The sequence below is a fragment of the Pelophylax lessonae genome (genome assembly GCF_965119305.1).
Source record: "Pelophylax lessonae genome assembly, chromosome: 8".
NCBI classification, from domain to species: domain Eukaryota; kingdom Metazoa; phylum Chordata; class Amphibia; order Anura; family Ranidae; genus Pelophylax; species Pelophylax lessonae.
The window spans coordinates 198,220,546-198,240,807 of record NC_138775.1 but is presented as its reverse complement, the minus strand read 5'-3'; the positions used below and the strand labels follow the sequence as shown (position 1 = coordinate 198,240,807).

The 20,262-nt window shown below is 47.0% G+C and overlaps 1 protein-coding gene across 1 annotated transcript in view; it reads right to left on the bottom strand.

The window, feature by feature from the left end:
* The window catches only part of ZNF644 (zinc finger protein 644), a 49,513-nt gene extending 30,766 nt beyond the window's left edge, over positions 1 to 18,747 (bottom strand). Inside the window, exons 1-2 of the mRNA XM_082266016.1 lie at positions 15,820 to 18,747; positions 4,861 to 5,457 (exon numbers count right to left, since the gene is read on the bottom strand). Coding sequence (XP_082122142.1) covers positions 4,861 to 5,457; positions 15,820 to 18,724 — 3,502 coding nt within the window. The 5' untranslated portion in view covers positions 18,725 to 18,747. The remainder of the gene's footprint in view (positions 1 to 4,860; positions 5,458 to 15,819) is intronic.
* Positions 18,748 to 20,262: the final 1,515 nt, after the last annotated feature.

Genomic DNA, 20,262 nt, shown 5'->3' with positions numbered 1-20,262 from the left:
TGGTGCCCCCTTGGTGATTGATGTAAGCCACTGCAGTGGCATTGTCCGTCTGCACCCGTACAGGGCGGCCCTGAAGACGATCCAACCAATGGAGCAGGCACAGCCCACTCTCAATTCCAATATGTTTATGGGGAGTGAGGATCCCTCCACCGACCAAGTGCCCTGGGCAGACAGGTTGCCCAGGACTCCACCCCAGCCCGGCAGGCTGGCATCTGTGGTAAGTACTGTCTACAGTAACGGTCGGATTTTTCGTCCGCCACAGCCAGGGACCGTAGCAACCACAGAAGATCAAATCTGGTTTGGTGACTCAGAGACACTCTCAGATCCAAGGACTGAGGGAGCCTGTCCCATCTGGCCAGGATCTCTGCTTGGAGAGACCTTGTGTGAAACTGTGCAAACGGTATCGCCTCGAAGGCGGACACCATCAACCCCAGGGACCGCATACAGATCCTGAGTGATGAGGATTCGTTTTCCCTGAGGGCCCTGACCTCGTTCTGTAGGGTCCGGAGCTTGTCCTCCGGCAGGAACACCTTCGCTTGAGCAGAGTCCAGAACCATTCCCAAATATGGGAGACGAACCGAAGGAGACAAGGTCGACTTCTGCACGTTGATGGTCCATCCAAACTCCCGAAGCGTCTGAACTGTAGTGGACAGATCGCGCAGCAGGCTCTGGCTTGCACTCGATCTTAACAGGAGATCGTCCAGATATCCCAAGACCGCAATGCCCTGTGCCGGTAACAGGCCCAGAACGGGAGCCAGCACTTTGGTAAACACCCTTGGAGCCAAAGCGAGACCGAAAAGGTAACGCCACAAACTGATAATGATCCTCCGCGATAGCGAATCGGAGGTACCTCTGATGACCCTCAAAAATGGGGATGTGTAGATAAGCATCCTTCAGGTCAATAGAGGCCAGGAATTCGCCTGGACTCAGGGAGGCTACCACCGATCGAAGCGATTCCATGCGGAACTTCCGAACACGTACAAAGCGGTCCAGAGCTTTTAAGTCCAGAATAGGACGCACCTTGCCCTCCTTTCTGGGCACAGTGAACAGATTTGAGTAAAACCCCCGAAACCTGTCCCGATGAGGCAACGGGACAATCACCCCCTGGGCGAGGAGATCATGCACCGCCTGATGCAGGTCCTGTAACCGCTCTGGGGTCAAATGAAGATTTGAGGGAAAGAATCTGTCCGCCGGCCGCGAAAGGAATTTGATCTTGTAACCTGATCGAATGATTTCCTGAACCTACCTGTCCGGAATTCGGAGCAGGCAAGGTTGGAGGAAACCACGCAAATGTCCCCCCACCCCTGAAACGGGAGAGGGCGTCCCTTCAGGCAGAGGCGGACTGGGCTGCTGCACCAGCTTGGCCGGATTTAGGTTTGCCCACCCAGGGCTTTCTCTGGCCACCCTGGCCCTTGAAGGGTTTCCCCTTGTACTGTGCCTTGAAGGCACGAAAGGACCTCTGATTTGGTTTAAAGGAGGGGCCCGCTTACCGCGGAAAAAATTGCCCTTAGGATTCTGGGGCAGCAGAGTGCTCTTGCCCCCAGTGACCCCTTTTGCCAATTCATCCAAGGATTCCCCAAGCAGGCGAGACCCCGCATAGGGGATGTCAGCCACCGTTTTCCTTGAAATCTGGTCAGCCGACCAGCTTTTCAACCATATCAGGCGACGGTTAATCACCGCGACACTGGAAAGTCACGCAGCTAATGGGGCCTCATTCAAGGCCGCATCGCACAAATACATGACTCCTTGATAGATCTGGTCCACCATCGCCACGGTAGAAGGGGGAGCAGAATCAGCCACGAGGGTGCGTCTTAGCACCTTGGTCCAATCCGCCACAGCCTGACAGAGACAGAGGCGAAAATAGGCTTTAGCAGGGAACCCGCCACCATGTAGGCATGGCGGGCAAGGGATTCCATCCTCCTATCCGTAGGATCCCTAAACACCGGAGAATCTTCGGCGGGTACCAGAGTGGCCACAGTGTGATCCACCAGAGGGGCCATACACCAGCGCGAATTCGTAGGAGACGCAAAGGGATAAAGGAGTTGAAACCTCTTAGGCACCACAAAGGTGGGTTTTAAATGACGCCATTGATCATTCACAGTAGCGTGAAACTCAGCGGGGCAAGGGAACACCTGCGCCGCCTTGTGGGTCCTGTGTGTTCCAAAACAGGACACAATGCCCGGAGGATTGGGCTCATCCTCTAAATGTAGTGTTTCCTTGATGGCAAGAATTAGCGCATCCATAGCTGCGCGGTCCTTCACCGTCCAAGGGGGGGAATCATCCACCCCTGCAACCTTCGCCTCTCCCTCAGACAGAGAAGAGCGAGACACTTCAAGGGGCACGCCTCCTACGGCAACCATATCCGATTCAGAATCAGAAGACAAGGAAAAATGAGGTCTTTTTCTGACAGCACGTTCAGTCATCAGAATATCCACTTTGGACACCAAAGTCGCCACTGCAGCAGACAAAGTAGACAGAGCAGAAGATTCAGAGGAACCTGAATCCCCCACTAAGGCTGTGGGAAATTTGCTGTCCTGAGATTTTTTTTTAAATGTACTGGCCCTTTAAGCGCGCCGCGGACCCCCGCAGCACACCGCTACAGGACTGTGACAAACAGACCCCTGAGCAGGATAAACTGATAGCCAGAAGTATTTGCACACAAAAAAAGGACAGCAGACAGACCCCCCACAAGTGTTACCACCGCAGCCGATCTCTTCTGAACAGAAGGAGGAAGTGATGTCACTGCAAGAGACTGAACTGAGACTGCAGGCCAAGGAAAAATGGTTGTCTATAGAAAGTAATGGGAGGCTTCAGGAAAATGGCCGCCGACATGTGCTCGGAACGAACGTTTTGCCACACACAAGGCGCCAAAACACACCACATACAATGCTGTATAAGCGCCCACAGTGAAGCCAGACATGCTGCCCACACCTAAAATGGCAGACCGGCGGTGTTTAACCCCGCAGCGGTCGCCACACGTGTCTGTACCTCCAAAAAGCGCCCTAAAGTGACACAGGAGAGGGACCCCCACAAACCCACAGAGAAAAAAACCCCGCAGGGACCGGGATCAGGGAGCCCAAAAACGCACAGACATGAGTGGATAACAGACACACAGGACTGCCAGCCCCAGACAGAGGCCCCACACAGAATGTACTTACCTGGACTCAATGGCGTGGGGTGCCTCTCATCGACGGGAAACCGTCCACCCTCAGATGGCAGCGGTGCCGTCAGCCAAAAAAACGCAGGACGCTAGCAGCGCACAGGGAACCGTGGATGAGGCGTCCAGGCGAGGTAGCCACCTTGCAGGCTGCATTCCTGAGGACAGGGATGGGTCGTTTGTGAGGCCAGGGTGAACACATAGCCTGCTAAACGCTCGATGGCGGGCTGGGATTCCATAAGGCCCTCTGTCCTGGAAAACCAGGACAACCAGTCCGACTCCCAGCTCCGCAAACGCCGTCTTCATCCGAAGATCCGACTAACTAACCCTGAAAAAATAAACAGCTAGTAGTGCAAAGAAAAAACACATTTGCAGCAAATAAAATCATAAAATAGAAGAAGGCTGAGACTGTAGCCCCAGCACAGGGAAGCCTATCTTACTCCTTAACTAGGCAGAAGACAAACTGAGTTTGGATGGCTGATTGCAGGGGGGTATTGGACCAGTGGGACAGCACCCATGGGTGTGTCTATGTAAATGCTTTGTTTTTTTAACCAGTCTTATGCCTAGTTACTCCTGTGGAGATGAAGTCAATACCCATTGGTGAAGACTGTATGAGTGGGTGGCGACTGTCGGAAGTAAGAGAAATTTACTTTGCATGCAGCCAGTGACATCAGTGGCGCATGCGCTCTGAAGGAACGGCCATCCTTGCGGTTCCTTCAGAGCCCTGTGCCATTAAAGGCAGCTCCAGCTAATTAGATGCCCAGAGGATGCTAACTCGAAAGGAAGAAGAGTGAACATGTCGGCTGTGTCAGAGGTGTGGGAGCGCCGATGCGGGGGCTTCGTTCTAAGGTAAGCATTTCATATTGAGCTAGTATGCCATGCATACTAGCTCATTAGGCCCTTGTCTTTCAGGTTATTTTTTTCATTTTTATTTTTTGGAGGTTTACAACCTCTTTAGGGTAGAACCTTTTTCTTGGAACGTGAAGGGTTAGAACGGGGCTTCTAAACCGGGGTTCCTTGGAACCCTAGGGTTCCTCCTGAGGTTGCTAGGGGTTCCTTGAGAAATGGGCAATTTCTGACACTCAATTTCTGACACTCAGATAAGTTTCCAATGACACCATTGTTCCTTTTAGCCATCTGTAAGGGGGTAATTCTTCACAATGAGGACAAAATTAAGGAGCATTCTTCCCACTGTCACACTAATGTGTCATGAGTTGTAGATTTTTAATTTTTAGCAGGGATTCCGAGATCAGAAATGTATCTCAAGGGTTCCTCTGTGTTGAAAAGGTTGAGAAAGACTGGGTTAGATTGGGGAGATTTCCTTAACTTTATGTCTCAGTGAAGCAGCAGGTGTCAAGGAAATTGGAACTGAATAAATAAATCAACCAGGGACACAACTAATAAAAACATTAAGTGCACCAATTTTTACCCATTCTGAAGATATCTAATGCTGCACTATTAGGACAAAAACTTCGTACAGGGAATGCGAGTTTTGGTGTACACAAGTCCTGGTTTACTCTTTTGAGAGATTTGATCAACCCCAAATCCCCTAAATGCATACTTTTACTTTATTACACTTACCTGCAGCATTTTTTTTTTTTTTTTTTTTTACACGACAGAAAAACCGAAGCTTTAAATTATACAGAAGTGGCAAAAAAGGTCAAATGACTACATAAATGTGAACATATAAAAGGTCTCCTTACCCGAATGGAAGGTGAGATCAATGTTTTTTTGTGAGTTGCACATCAATGAACAATCTTCGTTTAAAGGATGAAGGCATTTCTGCGTCAACCTCTTTCTTGCAGTTTGATTGACCTTTAGAGAAGAGTCTACGTTTTTATCTTCACCTGATCTTTTTACTTTAAGAAATTCAGGCAATGAAGTAGATTGATCTTTGTCACCAGATGGACTTGTTCCATCACATTCACTTGGGCACAGCCCTTCCTGTAATATTTGCTCAGATGCAGTGTCATTTTTTAAGCCATTGCAGTGTTCTTCGGTAGCTGCAACACTGGTTTTTGAAAAGTCATTTCGGGAAAGCCTGTGTGCTGAGAAGGGTCTGTGGGCTGGTCTTTGAAATGGGCGCCTGTTGTTAAGAATCTTAAGGAGTTGTTCATACTTTTCTTCATTTTGCAGCATTTCATTTAGAACACAGATGGGTGATTTGTGTGCATCCCATTTATTCTTCCCAAGTCTTTTCAGGTGACCTCGAACATGGTTTGATAATCCAATTTTTGTATCAAACCAGCCTCCACACAGAGCACATGTGTGCTCAGAAGGGCTCTCCGACTTCTCTATTACTATTGGCATAAAGAAATTAATGTCAGATTCTGAATGCTTATTAGAACATGTTACATACAATACTATTATGAAATCAAGTCCATTCATCTCCTGATCAAAATGGTAAACATAAAAAGTAAAAAGGCCTGCTTCCGCCTCCCCCTTGCAGTGTGACCAGAGAAATCTGATCACCGATGCCTAAGAAAATCCAGAATGTGAATGTAGGAAAGTTAATTTAAAGCAAGATCATGTTTTTAAAAAAAAAACAAAAAAAAAAAAAAAACAACAACATATGATGCAAACGTTAGCGCTATTCAGCACGCAGAGATTAAATAAACAATACGAGCGGCTGCCGACTGCTGCCATTCATTCTAAAGTGTATTTCTAGTTTTGCAGCCAATTTTGGATAACATCTGCTTTTTGGGGAAAGGTCCACTTTACCATACAGTTAGGATTCTTCTTTCATGGCTGTAGCGAATCTCACTATGTGGGTAGTAAACCCAAAGATAAAAGCAAGCCAAGCGGTGTTCCAGCTGGGGGAAAGTCAGCAGCTACAAATACTACAGCTGCTGACTTTTAATACATAGACACTTACCTGTCCAGGGAGCCCGCAATGTCAGCACCCCAGCCGATTTTCGGGATCGGCTACCGGCTGCTGCCATTCGTTCTAAAGTGTATTTCTAGTTTTGCAGCCAATTTTGGATAACATCTGCTTTATAGATTTCATAATTAGATAAATAATTTTAAAAATAATTAAATTGAAATAATGCTTATCTTTTTATTTTCAATTGCAATTTTCTGAAAAATAACTTAACCTGATCTGTACTGTTATGGCACACCATCATCAGTAGTTAAGATGTGCACATGGTCTCTCCTTTTGAAAGAGCTAAAGATCTCACAGCTTGGGTGGAATACTGTATGTTATTGTTCCAGCACTTTAAAACCAAATTTGGTATTCTGCCTATAGAATCCTATGTATAATTTTGTTTTAAAGAAACGAGAAAAAATAGAATTTTTGTAAGAACTTACTGTAAAATTAGTCCTCTGACAGTCGCCGACCACTCAATCTGCACGTCTGGGTATTGGCCTTCTCCACAGGAGTAAGCTAGGCAGAAGATTTTGTTAGAATAATCACAAAACCTTTGTATAGACACACATACAGGGGGCTGTCCCTCTGGTCAATACCCCCAGCTAGCTTCATTCCCAATTCAGTTTGGTAGCGAGCAGTATAGAGATTCATGAACCCCAAAAGAGGGGTGGGGGGCGGCGACTGTCATAGGACTCAGAGAAAATAATTTTATGGTAAGTTCGTACAAAAATTCTATTTTCTCTTACGTCCTCTGACAGTCGCCGCCCACTCACCTCTGCACCTCATCTGCACGTCTGGGATGTCCTAAAGCAGTGTAGATGTGAGGGGTGGGAAAACGTAACCGTCAAAAAGGCAACGCAGCACCCAGGTCAGAGAAAAGAATCTTTTCCGATCCAGAAAAGGAATCACTGGGCAACAAAAAAAGCTTAACAGGAGCGAACCCAGGAGAACAAAAAACAAGGAATAACCCCCAACAGGAGGAGACAGGCACAAAACTAACCTGTCTCCCCCCTAAGGCACTGCCGCACTCAAAACTTTGCGGCCAAAAGCCACATAAAGTTTGTGAAACTTTGTAAAGGTATGCACGGACTACCAGGTCGCCGCTTTGCACACTTGAGACACAGACGCCTGATGGCTAAAGGCCCAAGACGCACTATTCGCTCGCTCTCGTAGAGTGCGCTGTGGCAGGGAAAGGCGGAACCCGATCCCTAATCGAATATGCCTGCACAATCGCCTGTCTGATCCTTTTAGAAATGGTAGCCGCAGACGCAGCCGTACCCTTACCCTTTCCGAATTTAGGTTCCAAGGGAGCAAGGGTGTCGTCCTTGGGGGAGCCAAGTGGCGAACCCCCTGAACAAAAGTGCGAATCAAAGAATTTTACGCCAGGAGGCACTGAAACAGAATGAACAGTGCTGACAACTGGCCTTTAATCGTGGTCAGCACAAGACGTTGATCCACACCGGTTTGCAGGAAAGCCAACACCCTCGCCACCGAAAAGGAGCGGGGATGGAACCCCTGAAACTCACACCAGGCGATAAGCCTTCCAGGTACGATAAAGCTTACCGAGGAAGCCTTCCTGGCCTTGAGCAAGGTAGGAATAATCGCAGACGAGAGACCGCTGTCTCTTAAGACCTGGCTTTCAGCAGCCACGCCGTCAAAGCCACAGACTGTAAAGCAGGATGGAAGATCGGCCCTTGAGACAGAAGATCGTCTCGAAGCGGAAGCCGCCAGGGGGGCTCTACCACCATTTGCATGATGTCCGCGTACCAAGACAGACGCGGCCAGTCTGGAGCCACAAGAATCACTAACCTCGGTTCCGAGACCAACCTGTGGAGGAACCTGGACAACAACTGAATCGGAGGAAATGCGTAAATCAGGCGATACCGATACCAGGGCACCACCGACGCATCTGCCAGAGGGTCGCGCGTGCGAGCCACGAATCTTTCCACCTTGTTGTTGAGCCGAGACGCAAACAGATCCACATCCGGGGATCCCCACCGCGCACACAGCATCGGAAACACTTCCGGGTGTAGGGACCATTCCCCTTGGTCCAGGGTCTGGCGACTCAGATCGTCCGCCTGCCAGTTCTCCACACCTGGAATGTGAACCGCCGAAATCGCCGGGACCTGGCTCTTGGCCCAGGACAGAATCTCCGCTACTTCCTTGGTGATTGATGTAGACCACCGCCATTGCGTTGTCCGTCTGAACACGCACAGGGCAGCCCTGAAGCCGAGCCGACCAACGGAGCAAACAGAGCCGGAGTGCCCGCAGTTCCAAGACATTGATCGGCAGGGAGGATTCCTCCTCCGACCAAGTGCCCTGGGCACAAAACTTGCCCAGAACTCCACCCCAGCCCGACAAGCTGGCGTCCATGGTAACCACAGTCCATTGCAACGGCCAGAAGGGCTTGCCTCCCGTCAGAGCCGGAGACTGGAGCCACCACAAGAGATCCGATCTCACTCGGGGGCTCAAGGAAATCGTCCTTTCCAGGGACTGAGGACGTCTGTCCCACTGGACCAGAATCTCCGCTTGCAGAGATCTCGCGTGAAACTGTGCAAATGGGATCATCTCGAAAGCCGATACATCAGGCCCAGGGACTGCATGCAGGTCCGGAGCGAGGAGAGCTCGTTGTCCCTGAGGGACCTGACCTCGTCCTGCAGGATCCGGAGCTTGTACTCTGGAAGAAAGACCTTCGCCTGGGCGGAGTCCAGAATCATCCCCAGGTAGTGAGACGAACTGAAGGCGACAAAGTCGACTTCTGAAAATTGATGGTCCACCCAAAATCCTGGAGCGTCTGGCTCGTGATCGCCAGATTGCGCAGCAGGGTGGCACTTGAACTCGACCTTAACAGGAGATCATCCAGATAACCAAGGATTGCAATTCCCTGCACCCTTAACGGGGCTAGAACAGGAGCCAACACCTTGGTGAATACCCTTGGAGCCGAAGCGAGGCCGAAAGGCAACGCCACGAACTGATAATGCTCCTCCGCGATTGCGAAGCGGAGGTGCCTCTGGTGACCCTCGTAGATAGGGACGTGTAGATACGCATCCTTGAGATCGATGGAGGCAAGGAAGTCCCCTGGACTCAGGGATGCCACCACTGACCGGAGGGACTCCATCCGGAACTTCTGAACCCGCACAAAGCGGTTCGGGAACTTCAAGTCCAAAATCGAAAGCACTTTGCCCTCCATTCTGGGCACTGTGAACAGATTGGAGTAAAAACCCAGAAACCTTGCCCGCCGTGGAACCGGGACAACCACTCCTTGGGCGAGTAGGTCCTTAACCGCCCGGCGGAGATCCCAAAAATGATCGGGAGTTAAATGAAGATTTGATGGAAAGAATCTGTCTGCGGGGCGAGACCGAAACTCGATCTTGTACCCTGAACAAATGAGTTCTTGAACCCACCTGTCGCGAACTTTGGACAGCCAGGGTTCTGGAAAACAACGCAGACGTCCCCCCACCCCAGAGACGGGTGAGGGCGTCCCTTCAGGACGAAGTGGACTGGACCGCTGTGCCAGCGTTGCCGCCCTTGGACTTAACCGCCCAAGGCTTCTTCTGGCTACCAGAGGCCTTGAAGGACTTGCCTTTATCCTGCGTCTTGAAGGCACGAAAGCACCCCTGATTAGGCTTAAAGAAGGGACCCCGCTTGGCGCGGGATGATTTTCACCTAGTCACCTGGGGTAAAAAAAAGAGTGCTCTTACCCCCAGTGAGCCCTTTGATCAGTTCATCCAGAGAGTCCCCAAAAAGACGACTTCCCACAAAAGGGATGTCAGTCACCGTCTTCTTTGAAGACTGGTCGGCCGACCAACTCTTCAACCAAGTAATACGGCGGATAGCGACCGCCGACAGACGTGCGACTAATGGGGCCTCGTCCAAGGCTGCGTCACACAGGTACAACACGGCCAGGCCCATTTGATCCATCATCTCCAGTGCAGCCGAAGAGGCGGATTCAGCAATGAGAGTGCGCTTAAGCGTCTTTGCCCACTCAACCACAGCTTGAGAGACCATGACCGAAGCAAATACGGGCTTCAGCAAGGACCCCGCCACCAGATAGATGTGGCGGGAAAGTGTCTTCACCCGCCTATCCGCCGGGTCTTTAACTACCTCAATACTGGGCACTTAAACCCCCTTCCTTCCCAGACCAATTTTCAGCTTTTAGCGCTGTTGCAATTTGAATGACAATTGCGCGGTCATGCAACACTGTACCTAAACCAAATTTGTGTCATTTTTCCCCCACAAATAGAGCTTTCTTTTGGTGGTATTTGATCACCGTCAGGTTTTTTCTTTTTTGGTGCACAAATAAAAAAAGACTGAAAATTTTGAAAAAAAATAAAAGTTTTTTTGTTTAGGTTATAAAATTTTGTGAATAGATAAGTTTTTTCCTGCACTGATGATGCCGCACTGGGAGACACTGATGGGGTGGCACTGATGGGGTGGAACTGATATGCAGCACTGATAGGTAGCACTGATATGCAGCACTGATGGGCACTGATATGTGGCACTGATAGATAGCACTGATATGCAGCATTGGTGGGCACTGATTGGCGGCACTGATGGGCACTGATAGGTGGCACTGTTGGGCGGCAATGATCGGCACTGATCGGCACTGGTGGGCAGTAATGGGCACTGGTGGGCGGCACTGATAGATGGCAATAACGGCACTGGTGGGCAGCACTGATAGATGGCATTGGTGGGCAACACTGATAGGGAGGGCACTGGTGGGCTCTCTGAGCCCTGCTTGCCATCCCTGGTGGCCATGGTGGGCATCCCTGGTGGTCATGGGTGGGCATCCCTGGTGGCTTAGTGGCACCCCCCCCCCCAAGGCTGCACTGGTAATCAATCATCTGATTACCAGCACAGACCCCCCCTGTGATCAGTGAGTAATTAGAAATACTCACTGATCACCCCCGCAGCAGCACCGATCCTCTTCTCTTCTCCTCACTGACAGGATCTGTCAGGAGGAGAAGAGATCGAAGCCGTTACAACGGCTCTATTTACATTACATGACGGCTGTGATTGGACACAGCCGTCATGTGATCAGGAGGGCCAATCACAGGGCCCTCCTGCCGAATGATGTTGCTCTGTGTCCGAGGGACACAGGCACATCGAGATCGCGCCGCTGCGCGTGCCCGCGGCGGCGCGATCTCTCTCCTTCTGAAGGACGTTCCGGAACGTCCATTCAGAAGGACGAGACTCCCACCCCGCCGTATATTTACAATGGCCCGGGTGGGAGGTAGTTAAAGACCGGGGAATCCTCCACGGGCATTAAAGTGGCTTTATTTAAACTGGACACAGTGTGGTCCACCTTAGGAGCCGCAGTCCAGCGAGAATCCACCGGATCCGCAAAGGGATAACGGTACTGAAATCGCTTGGGCACCACAAAATTATGTTTGATACGGCGCCATTGGTCATTCACGGTTTCGTGAAACTCCTCCGGACAAGGAAAAACCTGACCCGACTTTTGGGCCTTGCGGGTCCCAAAGGAAGACCGCTTACCCGACAGGTGGGGCTCATCATCCAAATTCAACGTTTCCTTAACAGAGCTGGTCAGTGCGTCCACCGCAGCGCGGTCCCGCGCTGACCCTGAGGACGAATCCTCCTCCTCCACATCCGACAGAGGACTGAGACACCTCAGGGGGGACGTTGTCCGTGGCAACCAAATCTGGCTTTGAATCAGAAGACAGAGGGCATAGGCCTTTTCTTAGAAACCCGGTCAGACATCAGCAAATCCACTTTTGACGCTAAAGTCGCAAGTGCAGCAGTTAGCGAGTACCTGAACCCTCCACCAGATCTGGGGGGGAATTTGCTATCCTGGGACTCCATAATAGCAATATCAATTTAAATGACGCTGGCCCTTTAAATCTGTGATTCCCGCGGTCCCACCGCAAACCTGCACCGCAAATGGAGCCCTTGTCCCTTGCTACAGGAATCTGTAAAAATGAGTGCTAGCAGAAATTCAGGTCAGAGAAAACAGTAAAAAGCCCCCCACAGTGTGTTATACTTGCCTGCGCTGCTGAGGATCTGAAGGAAAGAAGGAGGAAGTGACCTCACGCCCCTAGAGGCAAAGCCAGCCCTGAGCCACAAGAAAATGGTTGCCAATAGAAGTCAATGGAGAGAAAGCCCTGGGAAAATGGCTGCTGCCCACAAAGGACATCATGCCCACACTAAAGATGGCGCCGGATGGGCGCCAAAAGGATGACAGAATGGGGCTGAACAGCCTGCCCACACCCAAAATGGCGGCTGCGCGGTTTAGCGCTAATTGCGGCCCCAAAACACCATGCACTGTCCCCCACAGAGTACCACAGGCACCCTAGGGACATAGGAGACCCACGCACCCCCCCATACTGCGGTTAAACTGCGACAGCGTCCCCGCAGGGACCGGGAAGGGACACACAGGAACCGTACCCACAGCCACGAGGGGGACATCACAGAATCCATACTGAACTGTCATCCCCAAAACAGAGGGCCCACATACACACCCCGACAAACATGGTCAAAGACAGAGGGGTAGCAGGGTACTCACCGGTCCAGCGAACGTGGGCATCGCTCTGCGACAGGAAACCTCCCACCCTGAGTGGGGATGCCGTCAGCCGAAAGGGACGCTGGCAACACGCGGGCGTACCGCGGATGAGACATCCCAGCGAAGATAGCAACTTCGCAGGCTTATTCCTGTAGTCAGGGACATTGTCGTTTGCGAGGCCTGGGCGTACCAATAACCTGCTAACGCTCGATGGCAGGCTGGGAGTCCGTAAGGCTCTAGAATAACAAGTGCGAGTCCCAGCTCTGCAAATGCTGTAGTCTTCTAAAGTCCGACTAAGCAAATAGGAGAAAATAAAAGCTATCTTTAAAAGAAAAAATACTTTTTCAGAGAGAAACATAAAAAGAAGAGAAAAGCCTGGATCGAAGCCACAGCCAGGGAAAGCCAGCCTACTCCTAAGCTAGGCAGCAGAAAACTGAATTGGGAATGAAGCTAGCTGGGGGTATTGACCAGAGGGACAGCCCCCTGTAGGTGTGTCTATACAAAGGTTTTGTGATTATTCTTGTGATTATTCTAACAAAATCTTCTGCCTAGCTTACTCCTGTGGAGAAGGCCAATACGCAGACGTGCAGATTGAATGAGTGGGCGGCGACTGTCAAGAGGACGTAAGAGAAATTAAATTTTTGACTTACCGTAAAATCCATTTCTCTTTCGTTCATTGATGGACAAAGCTCCTCATTCTTCTTAACCATTGGGTTATACTGTCCCCTACAGGAGTAGGACACTAGGCAGGAAAAAGCTTGACTACGCCTATGGGCAGTCCCAAGGGGTATACACCCACTCTGAACTATGGGCACTCAGTATCAGAAGAAAGCCAACTCCACAGAGGAGTGGGTGCTGTGTCTGTCAATGAACATCAGAGAAAACTGGACTTTTGTAAGTACTTACCGTAAAATCCTTTTCTCTGAAGTCCATTGACAGACGCAGCTCTTATGCTTCTTATACCATAGGGTTATGCTTCCCCTACAGGAGTAGCACTAGGCAGTGAAAAAAATTCACTGACACGCCTACAGGGGCTGTCCTTCATGGCATAAGCCCACACACACTCTGCCACAAGCCAGTTTCGTAGCAAGCAGTGAAAAAAAAAAAAAAAAAATAAACACGACAAACCATCCCCATAACAGAGGGGCAGGTGCTGCGTCTGTCAATTGACTTCAGAGAAGGATTTTCTGTCAAGTTCTTACAAAAATACTGTTTTCTCTATCGTCTATTGACAGACACAGCTCTTATTGCTTCTCATACCATAGGGATGTCCCAAAGCAGTGTAGGCATGGAGGAGTGGAAAGAACACAAACCAAAAAAAAAAAAAAACGGGTAACGTTTTCCAAAGGCTAAATGTAGCCAACTGGGTAACAAAGCTTTACCAGGAACAACAGGAGCTTACCCATAGAAAGCAAATATAAACCCCTGAAAGAGAAAAACCGGTCTCTTAAGGTTAAACAGCAGCCTGTAAAACCTTGCGGGCAAAGGATGCATCCGAAGATGCCAACAAATCTACCTTGTAGAATTTTGTAAAAGTATGCACGGACGACCAAGTCACTTCCTTACACACTTGTGCAACAGAGGCTCGATGATGAAAATCCCAAAAAGGCACTCAGCGATCTGGTAGGACGCGCTGTCACAGGGAAATGCGGAACCTGACGCTTCAATGAATAAGCGTGTACAACCGTCTGCCTAATCCATCTGCATATAGTCGCAGCAGACGCAGACAAACCCTTACGAGATCCCGAAGGACAAAAAAAAAAAAAAGAAAGACTCTGTGGCCAACCGGTAAACCCTGATCGCCTGAACCACATCCAGGGAGTGCAAGGCAATTTCCTTGGGATGCTTAGTCTTATAAATAGGACTTGGGAGTGAAGGCAAAACAATGTCTTCATCTAAATTGAATTCAGACACCACCGTAGGAAGAAAAAACGGATTAGGTCGGAGAACTCCTTTATCTCTGTGGACGACCAAATAAGGCAGACAGGAAAGCGCCGCCAATTCAGATACTCTGCGAGCAGAAGTAATAGCCACCAAAAAGGCAACCTTCTGATATAAAAAGGCAGAGTTATGTCCCTATATATAAAAAACAATTTGCTGTGTGCAGTGCATGCCTGGACTGGACATGCTAGCAGGCAGGAGATTACCTCCTCTCACTCTTCCAGGCTCTCCAGCATTTCTATGAACTGCTCCCGGCTCAGCACCTCTTCTCCCAAGCCCAGCATCTCCTCCAGCCAGAGGAGCAGGGCTCTCTAGTGCTGGGAAACCAGCATCTCCAGATCCCATTTGTTCCTGAGCCAGGTCGCCGCCTTCATGAGCCGAGCTGCCTCCAGCACTACCCTGGAAGAGGGTGGCAGCAGTAGTTGGAATGATAGGCCGCCGGGGATCCGCAGCTGGACTTCACTCTGCTGGCTGCTCACTCCTTCCACTGAGTCAGTGGCTGCTGCGCTGCCAAGCAGTGCTCTATGTCCGGAGGGTCTACGAGGCCCGGGCCGCCTCCACCTTCCTAGTCAAAGCCCCACAGCTCACTCTGTAGCAGAGGCACCGGTCACTGAAAAAACCGGTCAAAAAAAAAAAAAAGGCACCAGGGTGCAGTTTCTAGTAGCAATGGCGACCTGGCGCCTGGGATTTGTCGAGCCCTGGCTTACACTGACAGTCTGCAGGAGTCCTGCATAGCACCTGCGATCTGCAGATCGTGGGTGCAATACTTTCCAGGCTCCTAGTGATAAAAATAATAAATGCACATTTGTTAACCTGCAAAAAGATGTGCATTTATTTTTTTTAAAAGCTGAACTTATCCTTTAAAACCTCAAGGCACATATGTTATACACTCCAGCTTGACAGTATAGCTATTATTTGTATACATGTTGATCACCTAAAACAAATATAGTTTAGTTTAACTGTTGCTCTCAATTACAAATATAAAGGATACATCGTTATTGAAGGTCAGTTTGTTTTCTTTTTTTCCTAATAAGGTGAGGAAATTTAAGTTTTTTTTAAAAAGTGCAACAAGTAGGATTAATATAAACATATATAGCCGCTTCAAACCCATTAATTCTCTTTGGTCCACTGTAAGGTCTTCTCAAACAAATTGGCCACTTTTAAGGCAAAGATTACAAGATTGTGAATGTCACTTCTTTACAGTTAAATCTGTAGCATGCTCTAAAGTTTAAGCGCTATGTAATATAAAATTCAAGAAAATACACATTTATATTTTATCACAGTGAAATAAGCAATGAGCTTTACTTAAAAAAAAAAAAGAAAAGTACCCACCTTTCCTTACACGCTTTGTTGGCGTTCCTGTCCTCCTGAAGTGCTGCATTTTATCACTTGATGCAATTTGCTCTGGAGACACCACATGGCGAGCTTCATAAGTTAGTCCAGCTCTGTGCAAATGTCCGCGAACATGATTTGATAACCCAACACCTGTTTCAAAGGTTGCAGGACAGTATGGACAAGACTTCTTTTCAAGAGCTAAATCACTCCAGTGGAATATAGAACTGTGGCCTGGCAATGCAGATTCTGCATTTTCCAAATCAACATCAGACATTTCTTGCATGTAACCATCTCCCTCACCATCTTCATAGTACTCAAAGTAATAGCCATCGTTATTATTGTAATGCAAGCCCTGGTCTTCATTGAGCTGGTGGTCTTCAGTTTTGTCTTTAAAAATTGGGTAAACTGCTTTTTTTGGTGGACTGTTGTATGCATCATCTGGTGATTCTGTGTTGTAACTGCAAAGCTCACTATTGTCCCAGGAATCATAATCATCCTTTTTATCAGACGGGTCAAGTTTTTTGAGTACAACATAAGTCACCTTTTGAAGGAAATCTGGATAACTATCCATATCTTCTTCAGTCACTGGTCTTTCCAGGTCTGCTCGCCGTACCCTTTTGACTGCTACCCTGTCTTTGAAGCCAACTAGTCTACCTGGGTGACGGTTATGAGGATCCATAATTAGGCATTCTTCCTGAAGATCTGGTGAACTTGAAAGCTGAAGTGAAGAATTACCCTCTTCCTTTTTTAAATTCAGTGGGAAGATGTGCGATTTTTTCAAGGTTTTGTAGCCATCCCACTTCTGATTATATATGTAGGCATGATTTATCCTTGCATGCTTTTGTTTCATTTTAAAGTACCTATGTTTTTGGTCATTGCTAGTGAAAAGTAAAGATTTATTTGGGGAAATTGAAGGACCACTGACAACAGACTGAGCAGCACTTTTTCGAGCTTTTTGTATCTTATGTTTTCTATACAACTTTGTAAAACTGTTACTTTGACCAATAGATCCACCATACGGTCTCTTCATGTCTTGCTTTAGGACAGAATTCTTTGGAAAAGGGGGCTGTTTCGCAAACTCTTTACTCTCAGATTCAAGTTCATTGTCTGAAAAACGTTCTTGTTTAATTACAAGGGGACCATTAAACTGGTCTAAGGTAGATGATGGATGTACATATTCAATGTGCTTTTTTAAAATATAACGGGTTGGTGCAGTAAATGAACACATCTTACAGATAAAAGTTGTAGGTTTTTTAGATGAAAGGAAATACGAATTTTTCAAGGTCTTTTTCTGATACTTCCTTTGGGGTAGATCAGACGTTAAAACGGAACATTTTATAACTGCCCCGTGAGCAATACCTCTATGACACTCCAATTCATTTTCAGTAACAGCCATGAAGTTGCACTCTTCGCAACAGTAATATCGCTTGTCTTTTTCATGGGTTTTGGCATGCTGCACAAAAGTCTTTGGGCAGTTGGTTCCAAACACACATTGTGGGCACTGCAGACGGGCACTTCTACCTTCATCTTGAAGCTCTTTGAGTTCACGAATCTCCTCCATCAGTTTCTGCCGTCGTTCCTGGTGAATAATCATATGCTTAAGAAGTGAATTTCGGTCCCTAAAAGTTCGCCCACACTCTTTACAAGCATATGGCCTTGGAACATTAAGGTGTCGAAAGTGATTATTCCCATCCAGGTGATACATCATGTGCCTGTGAAGGTGTTTCTTCTCCCTAAAATTCACATTACACTTTGTGCAGGGGTAAAATGATGGCTCTTGATCACTAGTACATGTTGGTGGTGACTGGGACTCACAACTTTGTACATCACTGGAAAAGAATGGGTCGACGTGAACAGGTGAAGTTTCTTCAGAATAATCACAAACAGGGCTATAAATATAATGACTGAATGCCTCTATAGCTTCTTTTGGAAGATGTTCTTCCGTGTCATCAAGAGAAGATTCAGACTTGATCTTCATTAAAGCATACTTGTGCGGAGCTATCACTTGCTCTTCATCACTCTGTTCCATCATATCTAAATTTAATAGCTTTGATTTCTTGGAAATATTTACATCATTATAAGCATCTTCGGAATAGCAACGCGTTATTTTACTACCATCCATTTTTCGCTTACGCTTTTTTTGTACCCTTACAACACAGTTCTTCTCTGACTCCTCAGTTTTTTCATTATTTACCGAGTCCCTCTCAGGACTGAAATTAGCATTGTTTGCTCCTACAGAATCAACGGCAATAGAGTAACTTTCCATCTGATTTTGTATCTCATTCACAGGTAACTTTTTTCTATCATTGCACTCATCTATGAGCCCTACTAAAGTGCTATCCAATCTGGCATTATTCCCATTAGATGTTTCACAACCAACTGAACAGGAGGTAGGATGTTTAAGGTTGGAATGGGTTTCTTTCTTGGCATGTGCTACATCAGGTATCAAGAATAAAACTTGCTGACCTGACATCTGTACAGAGTTCTTTGTAGGTTGATTTAGATCATAAACTACGGTTGAAGCCGAACACAAATTTGTTTGCAGACTCAAAAGGTGGTCTGTGGACATGGAAACACTGTCTGTATTCAGGATGGAAGTTTTATTTGAGGAGTAGGAAACTGGTCCATTAATATTTTCTTTAGGCAAGACAGGATTTTCACTAGAGACAGTAGTAGCACCTTCATGTATTAAAAGAGAACCCTGGATTTTACTTAAGGCTTTCTCAGACCTGTCCCTTAATAGTTCCTCCGGCACAGTCAATGAACTATTTTTCTGAAGAGATGGTTCAGAGACTTGTACTCTCTTATATATTACATTATCCTCAACAGAGTTGAAATTGGTGTCCTCTTTGAGGAACTCATTAGCATCAGTACTTTCAGCACTTATTTGGGACTCCTCCATACTGTTTTTCTTCCCATTAAACAATCTCTAAAAAAAAAAAAAAGAGAAAAGGTTAAAGTATATATTATTTCTTTGAAACAATAGGAACAAAGCATCTTAGAAATGTTAAAAATAACCCTCCAGTACATCTTAGTACTAAACATAACAAAACTGACAAAACGTGCAATCACTTATCAATTATTTCAAGCAGTGTGCCGGATACATGCATCTGTTGTCCCAAAACTCTAGTGAAATTTTATGAGAAAAAGGTTATCCTTTAACTTTATACACATCGCATAATACCTACATCACAAGTTGGAAAAGGCGGTCATTGAGCTCACTGAAACCCATGCAAAAAAGACTTCTTGATTCCTTTGAAGAAGAAAGGGAGCATGATCATATCAACATAAACACAGTTTAGTGAGCCATTTACTTAACGGACCATAAACGGATTTTCCAGAAAGCAGGAAAATTAAAAATGATATCCACTCTTGATTCACCAGAATGATTGCTCTTCCCTTCAACATGTCACACGGTTTACAAAAGTGGGTATACAATCAGTTAACATTTATGGTGTAAATCTAACTTTACTAAGTTGCCAGATCCTTAAATACAAACTGAATTGGAATGGTATTTTAAAGAAAGACTTTAAGGCCGAACAACAATAAAAAACGATCTGGTTATAAAAGAGAATGAACTTCTTAGATCCCCCTCATCAGGTTTTTATTGGCATCTTTTCTCACTTGAACTTCCCTTCACTTCCTTTATGACAAAGCGTTATGGGATACTGTGCAGAAATGGACTCGGACATATGAATTTTAGTTGAGTAAAGGGTTAGAACTCACAATTTCTATTGCTGATGTGCCCTTTTTGTTTTAGTGACCGCCACGTGTATTTTCCTGAAAGAAGAGCATTTATAATTACATCCCAGCCGTCCTATAGCAAAATGAGGGCTGGGCAGAGGCTCTCCCGTTCTGACTGGAAGTCATATGATGTCCTTTTGAACAAGCCGCTCGTGAGCGATCGGTAGTGTGTTGTGTCTTGCTGACGTACGCTCTTTACCATGTGACCAGCTGTGTCCAAAGCTGTCTCAAAAAAAAAAAAAAAAAGCAAAATTTCATTTAGGTACAGTGTTGCATGACCACGCAATTGTCTTTTAAAGTGTGACAGCGCAAAAAGCTGAAAATTGGACTGGGCAAGAAACGGGTGAAAGTGCCCTGTATTGAAGTAGTTAAAGCAGGTTTTTCCTTAACAAACTTGATTAACCACTTCAGCTTCAGAAGGTTTTACCCCCCTAATGACCAGGCCATTTTTTGCAAAATGGCACTGCGTCACTGTACCTTAATAAAATCATTCCCCCCCCCCACCCACAAATAGATTTCTGTTGGTGGCATTTGATCATCTCTGGGATTTTTATTTTTTGCGCTATAAACAAAAGAAAAAAAAAAAAATGTAAAAAAACAACATTCCCAATAGAATAAAAAAAAAAATTGGAATTTTTGTAAAATCTTACCGTAAAATTCTTTTCTCGGAGTCCTCTGACAGTTGTCGCCGCTCTT